At 48.3% G+C, this 12,443-nt stretch overlaps 1 protein-coding gene and 1 long non-coding RNA gene across 2 annotated transcripts in view; one reads left to right on the forward strand and one right to left on the reverse strand.

The window, feature by feature from the left end:
* The window catches only part of LOC135388087 (uncharacterized), a 333,326-nt gene that overhangs the window by 62,202 nt on the left and 258,681 nt on the right, over positions 1–12,443 (forward strand). Inside the window, exons 2-4 of the mRNA XM_064617399.1 lie at positions 4,906–5,098; positions 11,433–11,535; positions 12,188–12,278. Coding sequence (XP_064473469.1) covers positions 4,906–5,098; positions 11,433–11,535; positions 12,188–12,278 — 387 coding nt within the window. The remainder of the gene's footprint in view (positions 1–4,905; positions 5,099–11,432; positions 11,536–12,187; positions 12,279–12,443) is intronic.
* The window catches only part of LOC135388088 (uncharacterized), a 29,708-nt gene continuing 22,135 nt past the window's right edge, over positions 4,871–12,443 (reverse strand). The window contains exons 3-4 of the long non-coding RNA XR_010421284.1: positions 5,626–5,642; positions 4,871–5,055 (exon numbers count right to left, since the gene is read on the reverse strand). This is a non-coding gene — a long non-coding RNA (uncharacterized LOC135388088). The remainder of the gene's footprint in view (positions 5,056–5,625; positions 5,643–12,443) is intronic.

Consider the following 12,443-nt stretch of genomic DNA (forward strand, 5'->3'; position numbering starts at 1 on the left):
AAATTGTCTACAATGTAGTGTGCCGTAAAATGAATTTCTGAGCAGGAATATCTACGTGCTTGTTTCTGAACGTCAACGGTGGCAGTTGGTGACTAACTACGAGACTGATTAACTCGCACATAACGTGACGGAAACTAATTTCCTGATTGCGTGTTTTTATTCGGTATGTGAGATAGACTTTCTCTCTGCGTGAAGGGGTGTGCCACGTGAGGTAGTTCTCTTACTTGGCGACAATATACAGATACATCTGAGATGACGATGGAGCAGTTCCGACCCCTGCTTTGACCAGCCTTCCCTGCGCAGAGCGTTGGATATACCTGCATAGAACTAAAACGGAGGAGGGACCTTCCACCCTGATAGAACGACTCAATGACGTTGACACACACACACACACATTGGATGATGATGAGGTGGGCGTGCACATTGGACACGGATGAGGGAATGATGATGGGGAGAGCACTTTCAAAGGTCCGTCGCAAGACCGGTGGAGCGCAAGAAGTCCGCAAGAAGACGAAGGCCTTGCATCTGGTGGGCAGAACTGGGTCTTTCGCACACTAGGCCGTCTTCTGTACATGCTGAGTAGGAGCGAGTGTGAGGCTCGCGCGGACCTCCAGGTGGCTCATGACAGCCTTCGGGTTTGCACACCGGTCGCTGGCGACGTCGTGGGTTCCTAGATGGGAGCTCAGAGGTGAAAGAAAATTCAGGATATTCAGACTGAACGGAAGAACGAACATTGTCCTGACTAGAAGCAGTGGGGGTTATAACAAGGACGTCATATGCGTAGGGTCGAAGGAAGGGACCTGTGTTGTTCATGGACCAATCAGACAAAACTTCACCAAGGACAGCTAGGTAGATCTCATTTAATTTGGGAGTAATTGAAGAGTAAGTGCAGGCTCCTTTCTTTTGAGGGTAAAATCTAATGGACGACAAATTCGAGGGTACTTTGTATACGAAGGTTTGTGTCGGGAAGCGAGCGTTTGTTTAGGAGAATACTAGGTTCTTCTCAATTGCGGGCTTTAAGCACATTTGTAAGCTGTTGAGGAAAATACAAAAGTGCTTGATATCTAGAGAGAGAGACGCGTTTTCCATGAATGGGGGACGCTGGGCAGACGAGCGGTCTGCCTTGTCTAGACTGTATTGCGGCACGTTGGTCGGGGGAGAAGAAAGTGCGAGGGAAAGAATAATGGAAAGGGGAGGTCCGCTAACTTATTTGCTCCCTCCACTTTCCAGGAGCTCATCAGAATTCATTAGGGGAAAAGACTTAGAGGGCGTTATTGATGCAGGACGAGATTATTTTCTGACAAGTAGTATTTTTACATTATTAATCCACAGGAACAGAGTACTTTCCTCTGTTGAGCATGTGGCCATTCCTAGCGTCAGCATGTATAATTACTTCATTAGCTTTTTGGCAAGCTGCGTAAACTTCGTTGACCCATGGACGGCGGCATGTGTTCCCGTTACCTTTGACTAGTGAATGTAGGAATAAATATCTGCATAGGGCAGGACAGCTGCCGTTGTGTGTTGTTCTGTATGCGGTGCTCTGGGGGCCTTTGCTGCGGACAATACTACTACTACTAATAAAAATACGTTATGTGTCCCACTTCTAACTGTAGTGGCGTTACGGATGCTTTCCTAGGCAGACACCCCGCAGTCTCCACCGGGAGACTTGGGCGTGTTGCGTTCGCACTTCTGAGAACAACACTTGTAACCTGCGCGCTCAAGGGGAATACGTAATGTAGCACAGGAGTACGACGCCTCTGAGGATAATTAGAGTAATTAGGGCTCCTCGTGGAATCCTTGCAGGAAACTGGAGTACAACGAAAGGGTTCGGAATTATTTGCGTAGGCGCGACTCGTTGCCGACACTTTTTGCGTGAACTACTTTACGCGGACTACTTACGTGAACTCTTTGGGTCCCCTTATGGTGAATGGTCGCGTTGGCGACCTGCAACTGGAGCACTGTACTGTGCGCTTAATGCTATTGACTGAAGGGGGGACATGCATTTTTGAAGGTGTGACGTGTGGAAGAAACTATGAGGCTGATGGACGAGTATGCATAGATTCCACTGTACAGCTCTCTCTCTCTCTTAAAAAAAAAAGAAAAAGAAAAGAAAGCAACAGAATGAAATATGCGTGGATTAAAATCATGCACTCTAAGAGGAAGCTTGTTGATCTGTCAACTACATTTCCTTATTTCCTGATAGTCGAAGTCGCAGTTACGTTTATGCAGTTATTCCTCTCCTGTTGAACACTTCGATGTGAAGGGGTACTCTTAACTACCGACGAAGTGAACGACAGGTTCAGCCTTATGTCCGTTGAACAGAACGGTAGTCCGCTTTGCCTTGCACGACTAATTTGATATATGAGTATATATGTATATTCGACTAATAATAATAAGTCGTGCATTTTGGGGGCATTTTTTTACTCCTTGCGTCCAAAAGAACGAAACTAAAGCCACATGAAAGCCAGGACATAGATGCGTCAATCCACACGAACAAGAAATGCATGATGAATGCATCTCTCACGATCATCTCACTGGTAGTCAGTATAACTGAGATTGTCGGTCTCAGGTGAAGTCAACTGTCGTGAGAAAGGTCGATGACAGTTGCTTCTGTCGTCTAACAAAACACCCAACTGTTGTTGACGTCAGCTGCTATTGTGTCAACGGTAGTAGAAAGCGCCCGTGTCTCAGGGATATTACCGTAGCTTCCACCTCGGGTTTGAATCTTACCGGTTCACTTTGACACGCTTTGCTCTCTCTGACTCAAGCATTCGTATAAACACCATTCCCTGGAGTCAACGAATGCAGGCCACGAAAGGTGACTTCTCCTTAAAATGACATATCTTTCTTCCTGAATTTTCTGAAGAAGTGCAGTTTCTTGCACGAAAGTTCTTGTTCAAATAAATCTTAGTTGCTCCTAACCGTTTTTCATGTTACGTGAATTTTCTGCAAAAGAATGTCTACTGGAACCTCGTCAGTGGTGCCGAGGAAAAAGTGACATATTTCTGACCCTGAAATATTGTTATATATGTGCGACTCTCTGGCTCGGAGGAGGTTAATGAATCAGAAATAAACGGGTTACGAACCGGCATTTATGTTGATACACCACAGACTCACGCTCGAATCTATTTATGAAGAGAAGATTCAAGCTGCTTCGCTTCACGCGCTTCTTTCGGCCCCCGTTCAAAAGAAGCCACAGGGCAGCAATCGGAGTTGCTCGGGATGGGGAGGGGGGGGGGGGGGGCATCAGACGGCAATTGGAAACGGTTGTAATAAAATGGTGGTAACCGTGTAATAAAATGCGTCCTCTAACAGAGAAAGAGAAAAGGCCACGCGTTTGATATATCGGGCACCGCATCACCCTCTGCAGTATCTCAAGCATGCACAGCTTAAGCAGCGACGCCTAATTATCGACGATCTCTATGCAATCCGGTACATGCGCGAAGCCCTCATACGGCTGCAAGCCATTATACGAGCTAAATCTGAAACGACACTACAATTATAGATACGCGTCGAACAAGTGTCTCTAAAGATGATGCCCCAACTGCATTCCACTAATGGTTCCAAGATAACGCTGCTGTAGATATCGCAACTAATCACCAGAACGACCAATCGAAGATGCACTGCACAACGTATAGCAAAGCGCACACCCGCCTTGAACGATTTTTTATTCTAATGCACACCTGGCAAGGACGTTCCGTCGAAAGCGAAAGTTATATGACGGCGGTCAATGTGAAGGTCGTGCGGAAGGCAACAGATCCTCATGGGTGTGGTCCACACCCGTCCTTGTCGACGAGGATGTACGCTAGTCACGCAGTTTATAGCATCTGTCCTAAGTTGTTAAAGAAACTCGTGGGGTAATTTTGAGACTTTTCCCTCAGCGCGTGCGGAAGGTTGACAAGCGTCCTGGAGGAAATTGCTAAGGACGCTGAGGAAGGCGTTGGTGGTGCGCGATGATAATGGTTCGATGTGGGTTGCCTGATCACGGAAGGAGTAGTGCTGTTTTTTTGTTTCGATAGAAATTGCTGGGTGGAGCGGAAAGATCGCTCCTTTTGGAAGCGAAAGTGAGTAATGTTGCGTCCATTAGTAAATGTCGTGCGAAGGTGGCGACGCGCGTGGTTTTGAAGCGTCTACCGCAATAATTTCTGAGGGAGCGTCTTTTGTATTGTTTCTCGTGGGCGAGTTTGATGTTGCACGAGTTGAATTGACAGTTAAATGGTGCGTGATCACGTGATCGTGGTTCGTGTGTTCTGCTTCAGGCCACGGAAAGAATAGTGGATGTGGAAAACAGTAATTAGTGGGCGGCGTTACATCAGCAAAAAACTGGCAGACATGATGTAAGTTACAGTGCCATCAAGCCACCGACGGTGATAGGGCTCTTTATGTGCCCGTGGCGTCTCTTTCGAAGTGAAACCACACGCGCATCGGTAGACCTTCTTTGTCAAATCCAATGTGCCTTAGGATGGCAGTGTCTCCGTTTACCACTCTGTCGGAGTCATCGGGGTTGCAAGCGACCAACGAGGAACGAGATAACAGTCTGTCGTTGAAAAATATCTCGTCATATCTGTTTATATCGTTTCACGTTTCTTCGCTTCATCTCACAGGGTTTTTGGAGATGCGACGTACAGAACGGGACCTTCACGAAATTGAGCCCCTAACGGCTGTCGTTGTCATATTTGCATCGACGGTATTCAACGCGTCAACACATACGTCGACGTGACGTGTGTCCTGCTAAAACTATTACGTTTGCAGACACAGTGATGATGGTGTACGATCTGAGTTTCAATGACGCGAAAGCAACTCGGGATACAGTGTGGCATACTACAGTGACCTTTACAGTTGTACCACATAACTTTTCCTGTGCCGGCGCGTGATTGGTATAGTTTTTGTATTTGGCCTTTTCAGGTTACGGGAGAAGGACACGTTCAGATCCAGCAGCTAGTGGCGCCCCTGGTGGAGAATTGGAGCATATTCCAGCCTCGTATCCGGCTTGCCGCTTCTGGCGCTCCCGTTGATCCTGACGCCTGTACTGCTCTTCTTGTAGGCCAGGAGATCCTGCTGGAAGACCGCAAGAACTATGGGATACGCTCCCGCACTGGTACGCACCACAGTTTTTGCATCACTGCATCGTTGTGCGTGTTCTTATCATATGACACGACAAAAAAAAAAGTATACTGATATATATAAGAATACGCTTATAAGCTTGTTGTCGCCTGTACAATAGTGACGTGATAGAGGTATATCAGCATAACAGGTGGTGGTGCAGAGAGGGGAAAATTGGAAGCGATTTCCTATGCCCTTGGAAGAGAGGTAGGAAAAAGGGAGAGATTGAAAAAGGTAGGACTTGAGGAACTGGGTCCTTTTTCTTGAACAGGTGACTTGGTAAGGGTCTGCAGGGACTACCCCTAACGGAATATTGCCTTGTGGCAGTAGCAGATAAATGTTAAAAAATTGACATGAAGAGTGAGGAGGAAACTTACGTTATCTTAGTATAGCACTTCAGACATATGGCGTGGACAACTGATAGGTGAAGCACTATATCATGATAATGACAATCATTCGTGAGACGACGATAATTCGCGAGACAACGAGCACGATAATAATAATTGGGAGCATGAAACGTACCTCTTTTCAATGGCAAGCTGAAACAAAGAAAATAATTAAGGTTTCCATTACTGTGGCATAACAGTCGAAACTTTCAGCATCGTTTGAGCATGGTAACTAAGAAATGGCAGTTCATACTCTAAAAAAAATACTTGATGGTTCCACAGGCACACGCAACATAAACGGCAGGTCTGTAGCACGCAGGTGCACACGTTCCTGTTGCATAGGATGAGCACGAGAGGGACGTGGAACAGAGGAGGTACACTTTTGTCTATAAAAACGTACATAGCAAAAGTAAGTAGAGAAGCAAAATTCTCAGGGAAGGTCAGCATCTACGAAAAGTAATGACTGACGTACTTTATTCAACTCCGTGTAATCTGTGTATTTCTTCAGATTGTCCTTGTAATTGGTGTAAAAGTGGAAGTAAATAGCCCGAATCCTGAATACTTTCTCTTCTTTTATGTGTTCCCAGTAACCACAAACATCCGGGCGATGTCCGTGCAATATTGTGAAAAAGATATTTGGATATCCCAGGGCTTATTTCAGAGAGTCTGTAGACGTCACATGTACGTCCATGAGACTTAATTTGTCCCACACTCCAGTAACGTCGCACAGATATCACCACATTGGATATTCCCAGGATGTGGTTAAATCCCTGAGATTGTGTCAAGGTTTGATGAGCTCTGTACGGAACGGTGCCATACCCCAACCCCAACCCCTAATTGGGCAGTAGGGTAACCGGGGCGGAAACCAATTGAATATCCCACAATACATCAAGGAAAACCTTTCCAGGAACAGTACTGCAAGCAATACTGCCCCGCGACGGCAACACGATCAACCAAAGCAGACCGCGTTAACCAAGGTGCTCTCACCCTAGAAGAGCAGGCTCCCTTTTGGCCTCATCTGAAAGATCAAGAAAAAATCTTCCCGGAACAGCACCGCAAGCAGTACTGCCCCGACGACCTTGTTATCGGCCGCGCGTTCAAAGACACGGCCCACCCAGGGGCGGACCACGTTATTAACGGGCCCTTCTCCAAATATGAAGGACCGGCTCCCTTTCGCCTCCCTCCACCGCGAAAGATCCTGGCCCTAAAGGCGAAAGATCAATACGCGGATTTGAAGGGAGACCAGAGCATATCTCATCTGAAGGAAGACCGGAGCAAATGTATAGAGCATATGTTGATGGCACATTCGTGAAGTGTATTGGGGCGTGAAACATTTGCAACGGTGAGGGGGTACGACTTTGCAAATAACATGTCTATCTGCAGTGTCAAGGTATACCCGATAGCGTTTCTAACATGCCTTCATGTCAAATACCATGTTTTCGATTCAAGCTATTGTCTATGATGTGATTATTTGCTTGGCGGAGCTGTAAAAGTGATCGAATTCCTCTGTTCTGTGACGAGTGTTGCACACAGACAAGTGTTTTGAAAGGGCAGCAGCACGCCGACGATAGAAATACATAACGATTTTACTAGTATTTTACCCCCATGGCTAGTTTTATCTTGCTCTCAGCACAAGAAAAAAGTTGCTGTCGGAACAAGATGTCACAAACGTCACAAATTTATCCGTATATCTCCAAACGACGTCCTGGCGACATTCCTGTGACGTTCAATCCATGGATATCTCTGAGATCTGCAGGCTACTTCTTCCTTCCAAACATCCAAAGCGCGATATCCTGCAGACGTATCTGCAACATCAGACATTCACCGAGTAAAACCGAAACGCGAATGTCGTTCTGGGACGTCCCATGAGTATCGCATGGATATCCGGATATTCAGGACGTTAGCGACCATGTAGGGATGTCCTGGGCATATTAATGGTTTACTGGGTTGTCGATCTGTCTTATTGAGGGGGGGGGGTGGTATCAAGGTGGTGGTGGTGCTGCTGCTTCTGAAACAGCTCGCCGTTGTCGGCCTCGCAGAGGTGGGCAACGTCACGACTAACGCTCTGGGGCAATGTGCGTCCTGGGCCGTCTTCTAAGGGAACTGTGCCGACAATGTCTGAGAGTGTTTGAGGAAACACGAGGAAAAGCTCCAAACAGCACCAGGATTCGAACCCGGGTACCTCCCAGTCCCGACGTGACGGGTGTTATCAACCTATACCGCTTACCCTGTTACTACCAATGAGATAGTTGTGACGAGTATGCGCTTGTGACGTCGGCATCTTTCATTTCTTCAGCAAGCATCGCCATCTTGTGTCATCTAGCTGAATCCGCGTTATACACTGCGAACATTTGTAAAAGAAAGCGTTACACGCGTTCGCTCGCGCCCCACTTCGTTGACCCCGATCCGTTCAGAGGAGCAACAGACCTCGAGCGCCGACCGGTAGATGGCGGCACCGTCGTGTGTACGTAAGGTAGATGGCGTAGATGGTTTTCAAAGAAACGACGCCGGGCGGCAAAAGAGGGCAGCGCTTTCGCATGTGGCAACGTGGTAACCGACGCAATATTTGCATTTCTATGATAACTTACGCAAAACCGCGATGTTCAAAGGAACGAATTGTAACAGCAGTTGTGGACAGCATTGACAAGGTTTTGGAGAAGGGGAATGACTAGTTGCCGAACCACCTTCTAAACCACCTTGCCGAAAAGTTAAATGGCTGCAGAGTTTACGACGGTGGTTCAATAAATAGCCTTAAAACTTGAGTGAAAGTTCCGAACACTGTCACGTACTTAATATTCTTGCAGCGGGTGGTAGTGCATGCAGGTCTTGTGCTCTGTATGTTGTGTTTTGCGATCTCCGCGTAGCACGTGCAAGCACGCGACAACTGATTAGAAATGGCTTTCCCGCTTCGGGTTTACACCAGGGAGGTGCAACGGTCGGTCATCCGTTTTCTTATCAGTGAAGGCGTTAAACCCATATATCTACATCCGACATCTTTTGAATGAACAATATGGTAATATCTGCATATCACTACAACAAGTTGAAAGGGCGCGCAAGTTTGGTAGAGGTGAGACGCTCGTTTTACCAGGACGTGGCCGCCCGCACACTGCTGTAACGACCAAAACTGGTGGCGCTGCACTCGTCAAGACTGGGCCTCGGTGGCTCATTTGGTAGCGTGTTCGCCTGCTGATCCCAATGTTACGGGTTCGAACCCGGCCGAGGACGCCAGCGACGTGGTGGCAAGGAACACGTTGCTCAGGCACGCCGTTTTCCGCGAGGGACGTAAAATACGGAGTGCCATGTGCGGAGCTTTCGAGTGAACGCCACGACATATTGTGGTGTGCTTGTCACATCTGAAGCCACGGCTATAAGATTAAAACGCCGTGGACCAGCAAGCGGGTTCTTCTCCAACATGACGCTGTCCGCCAGCAGACGACTCGTATGGCGTCTTCAACTATTTGCGGTCTTCGATTTGATTGCCTTCAACGTGCTCCATATTCGCCTGAGCTTGCGACATCGGACTACCACATATCTTTGGCCGTCTGAAGGATCTTCGCGACTTAAAATTTGCACCTGACGAAGGCTTGAAAGAAGAAGCGCATGAATGTCTTCGCACCTGCCCTGAAGACGTGTTCTCTACTGGAGCACAGGGCCTTCCCAAACGATGACACCTGCCCTAAAAACGACGAGGACTACCCGTCCAAAAATGATACATGTTGCCCTCCCAGAGTATTCACTTTCATTGTTCAGCTATAAATTATTTAAGGTTACCTACTGAACCACTCTCGAATATACTGAGCTGCAGAGCATGCATGTCTGTTGAGGACACAGAGATCGCATCCGGGACAGTACTCCTCCAGAAGACATCAGCGCCGATCAAATAATTATCATGATCCCTAGAAACGAAAGTGGGGAAAAGGAACATCCCGACAGCTGATGATAATGATGATGATGTACCATTGACAGATATGACCATTAACGTGCTACGGACGGCGCCACACTATCTCTCACAGGCGTTCTCAGATGTCGCAGGAGCAGGTTTTGCACGGTTCAATATCCCTTTCTTCGGGAATATGATATGAAGCCACCGGGGCACATCCGATGACAGCAGTGCCGGCGAGAGAGAAAGGGGGAGGGAGGTGCAGGCAGGCGGGGATGGCGCCCTGGGGTCCGGACCTCTTCAGGTGCACGCACGCAGAGGTCAGCACTTGAAACTCCTGCTCATTCATGCTCATTCATCTCCAGCTCAGCTCCTTGTTTGCTCAATCACGCTCACTCACTTCTTGCTCAGTCCACTGTTTGCTCAATCATGCTCATCTTCCCGCTCAGCTCTCCCTTTGCTCATCCATGCTCAACTCATTCGCCACATTGAGCATGAATGAGCATACTCATGAGTGAGTTCAGGCGAGGTATGCCCGCACGACCCAAGGCCCGTCGTAATCATATAAAGATGAAATACTTAGAGTATGTTATCGAGACGTGAGGGGGGGGGGGGGGAGACATGACCCATCCCGTAATTTGTCTCGCCTGCCCTGGATGACAGCAGACAAGACAAACGCACTTCACACATGGAGCCCAGAGGGAAGAAAAGGACACGACTTGGATCGGATTGGATGCCAGGAATTCTGAGGCTGCGCTAAAAGGTCGTGGCCGTATACCTATCATGGTGGCCCCAGCTAGAGCACTGCACGGGCCGACTTTTCCGGGTCCGACCCGGCCCGGGCGCATCGAAAAATGGCCCGGCCCGACCCGGGCCCGGACCTTCATATTTTTATGCGGCCCGGTGACCCAGTGACTAGAGCCCGGCCCGGCCCGGCGTCTAAGCAAATAGAGCCCGGCCCGGCCCGGCCCGGTGACCCGGCGAGTAGATCCCGGCCAAGTATTTCCAGCCGCGACGTACGCGTTTCTGGCGATTATCAAACAAATTTATAAGTAAATTTATAAGGAGAGAAGACAAACATACAAGTGATGGCGGTTTAACACCGTAACCGCACGAGACCAAATTAAATCCAGAACGCACGGGGCGTTATCGTTACACTGTCAAGATTTTGCGGAGATAGAGCATGCTGTCGACAAACTGCTTCTCCCAGTCCCTATCCCTCTCACCAAGCTTTGCCAAAGTGATTGTGAAATATGTGAGGAGTGAGGAGCAATGTAAAGTGGCTTGGAGAATGTTCTAGAGGGTCGAATCATATGCATAATGCAGTACCCTTTGCTTGTCTTTGCAAAATATGCACAGGAATGACGCAAGCGCATGATGATATGAACTAATGCATCTCCAATGTGTGGAATTAGCTGCGTGGCCCGGCCGGGCCTGACTCTCGGGAACATATTTGTCGGCCCGGGCCCGGCCCGGCCCGCGGTGGTGGCGTATTTTCACGGCCCGGGCCCGGCCCGGCCAGTGGTGCTGGCGTATTTTGTCGGCCCGGGCTCGGCCCGGCCCGGAGCACACAGCCAATAACAAGCCCAGCCCGGCCCGCGGGCCGGGTCGGGGGCCCGGGCCCGTGCAGTGCTCTAGCCCCAGCTCTTGCCTGTTTAAGAAGCCTTTGCTTTCCCCGTTTCTCTCTCTCGGCTTAGAATTTCTATGGCACTGACAGCACCTACACAGGCAGCTTTCGCACGACTGCATGGGCAGCACACTTCATGAAATACCTCGCGGTCTGATCTGATCCAGCAGCTACGCAGACATTTATACAGTTGCTAAAAGACCTAAATGTGATAGGATTATTTCGAGATTTTCGGTGCCTCTAGTACTGGATAAGATAGTGCGTTTCATTCCCTGGTTCATAAAATCTACCGCCCTTTTACAAATGAATAGGAAGCCGGCCCTCACCCTCCTGAACAAAAAAAAAAAGAAAAAAAAAAGACGAAAAAATTTTTTTTTCCCTAAACGAAGCAAACGAGGGTCTGCCTGATACACTATATTATTGAATATCTTTTCAGGATTCGATAGCCGCTTTGGAATACTTGAAGAACTGACAATTTCGGAGAAGGAATACAACGCTGACCTCAAGGGGGCATACAACTTGTACGCAAGACCTCTCAAGTATGTACCATCACACCACTAACAACAACAACTTCATTTTAATAATGGTTGGGGAGTTTACTCGCCAGGGGCGATACCCGACTAAGTATTGCACATGCTGGAGACTGTTGTGAGGCTGGAATACTCAAACGTACCAACACAGCACAAGGCTAAAGGTGCTTAAGAAGTTGACTTCGTCCTGTTTCGGTGTTCCAGCCTCAGAAGAGTTACTGCCCATCATGTTCACCAGATGGCACTGCCTCATCCTGTGTGGTGTGTATGAGAAAATGTGTGGGAGAGAACGTGAAGAAAGTGAGCACGAGTGCTTTTCGTAAGGGTAATGGAAAAAGGTGCACGGTTCGACTCCTGCCGCTATCTGGCTTTTCCGACGACTGCCATGTTTGAGTATTTCAGTCCAACGATTATTATATAATCATGTTATATTCTAACACTAGAGTTTCATATGATAAAGCCGTCAAGCCAACGAAGGAGGTAGTAACCTCATGAGGTCACCCGATCGATAAAGCGGTTGACCTGATCAGGACCTGACGAAGTGCAGATTCCGCACGACAGCTTGTCATTAAAACTAGATGCTCCTAAGAGACTGAATTGTACTCTGTCTGCCATAGTTTCGCGTAATTCGGCGACCTCTTACCTGACGATGTACACGCAGGAAGCTGATGTCTGTGCAAGTCGACGAACACCAGGCCCTCTTCGACTGGGTGGAACCCATCTGCTCTGTCAGCAGCCTCATGGTCATCAAGGTATAATTCTTTCACAATCATATAGAGCGTTTATGTTTATTCACTCTGAGGCGCTCGGACTCATAGCGAATACATGGCTCGGAGCGCCTCCGAGCGAATAAAGTCAAGTGCCCCTAGCCACACGAGCGTCGGAGCATTTCTGCGTTGCGGTAAAAAATGCTTCCC

The sequence above is a fragment of the Ornithodoros turicata genome, chromosome 3 (assembly GCF_037126465.1).
Source record: "Ornithodoros turicata isolate Travis chromosome 3, ASM3712646v1, whole genome shotgun sequence".
NCBI classification, from domain to species: Eukaryota; Metazoa; Arthropoda; class Arachnida; order Ixodida; family Argasidae; genus Ornithodoros; species Ornithodoros turicata.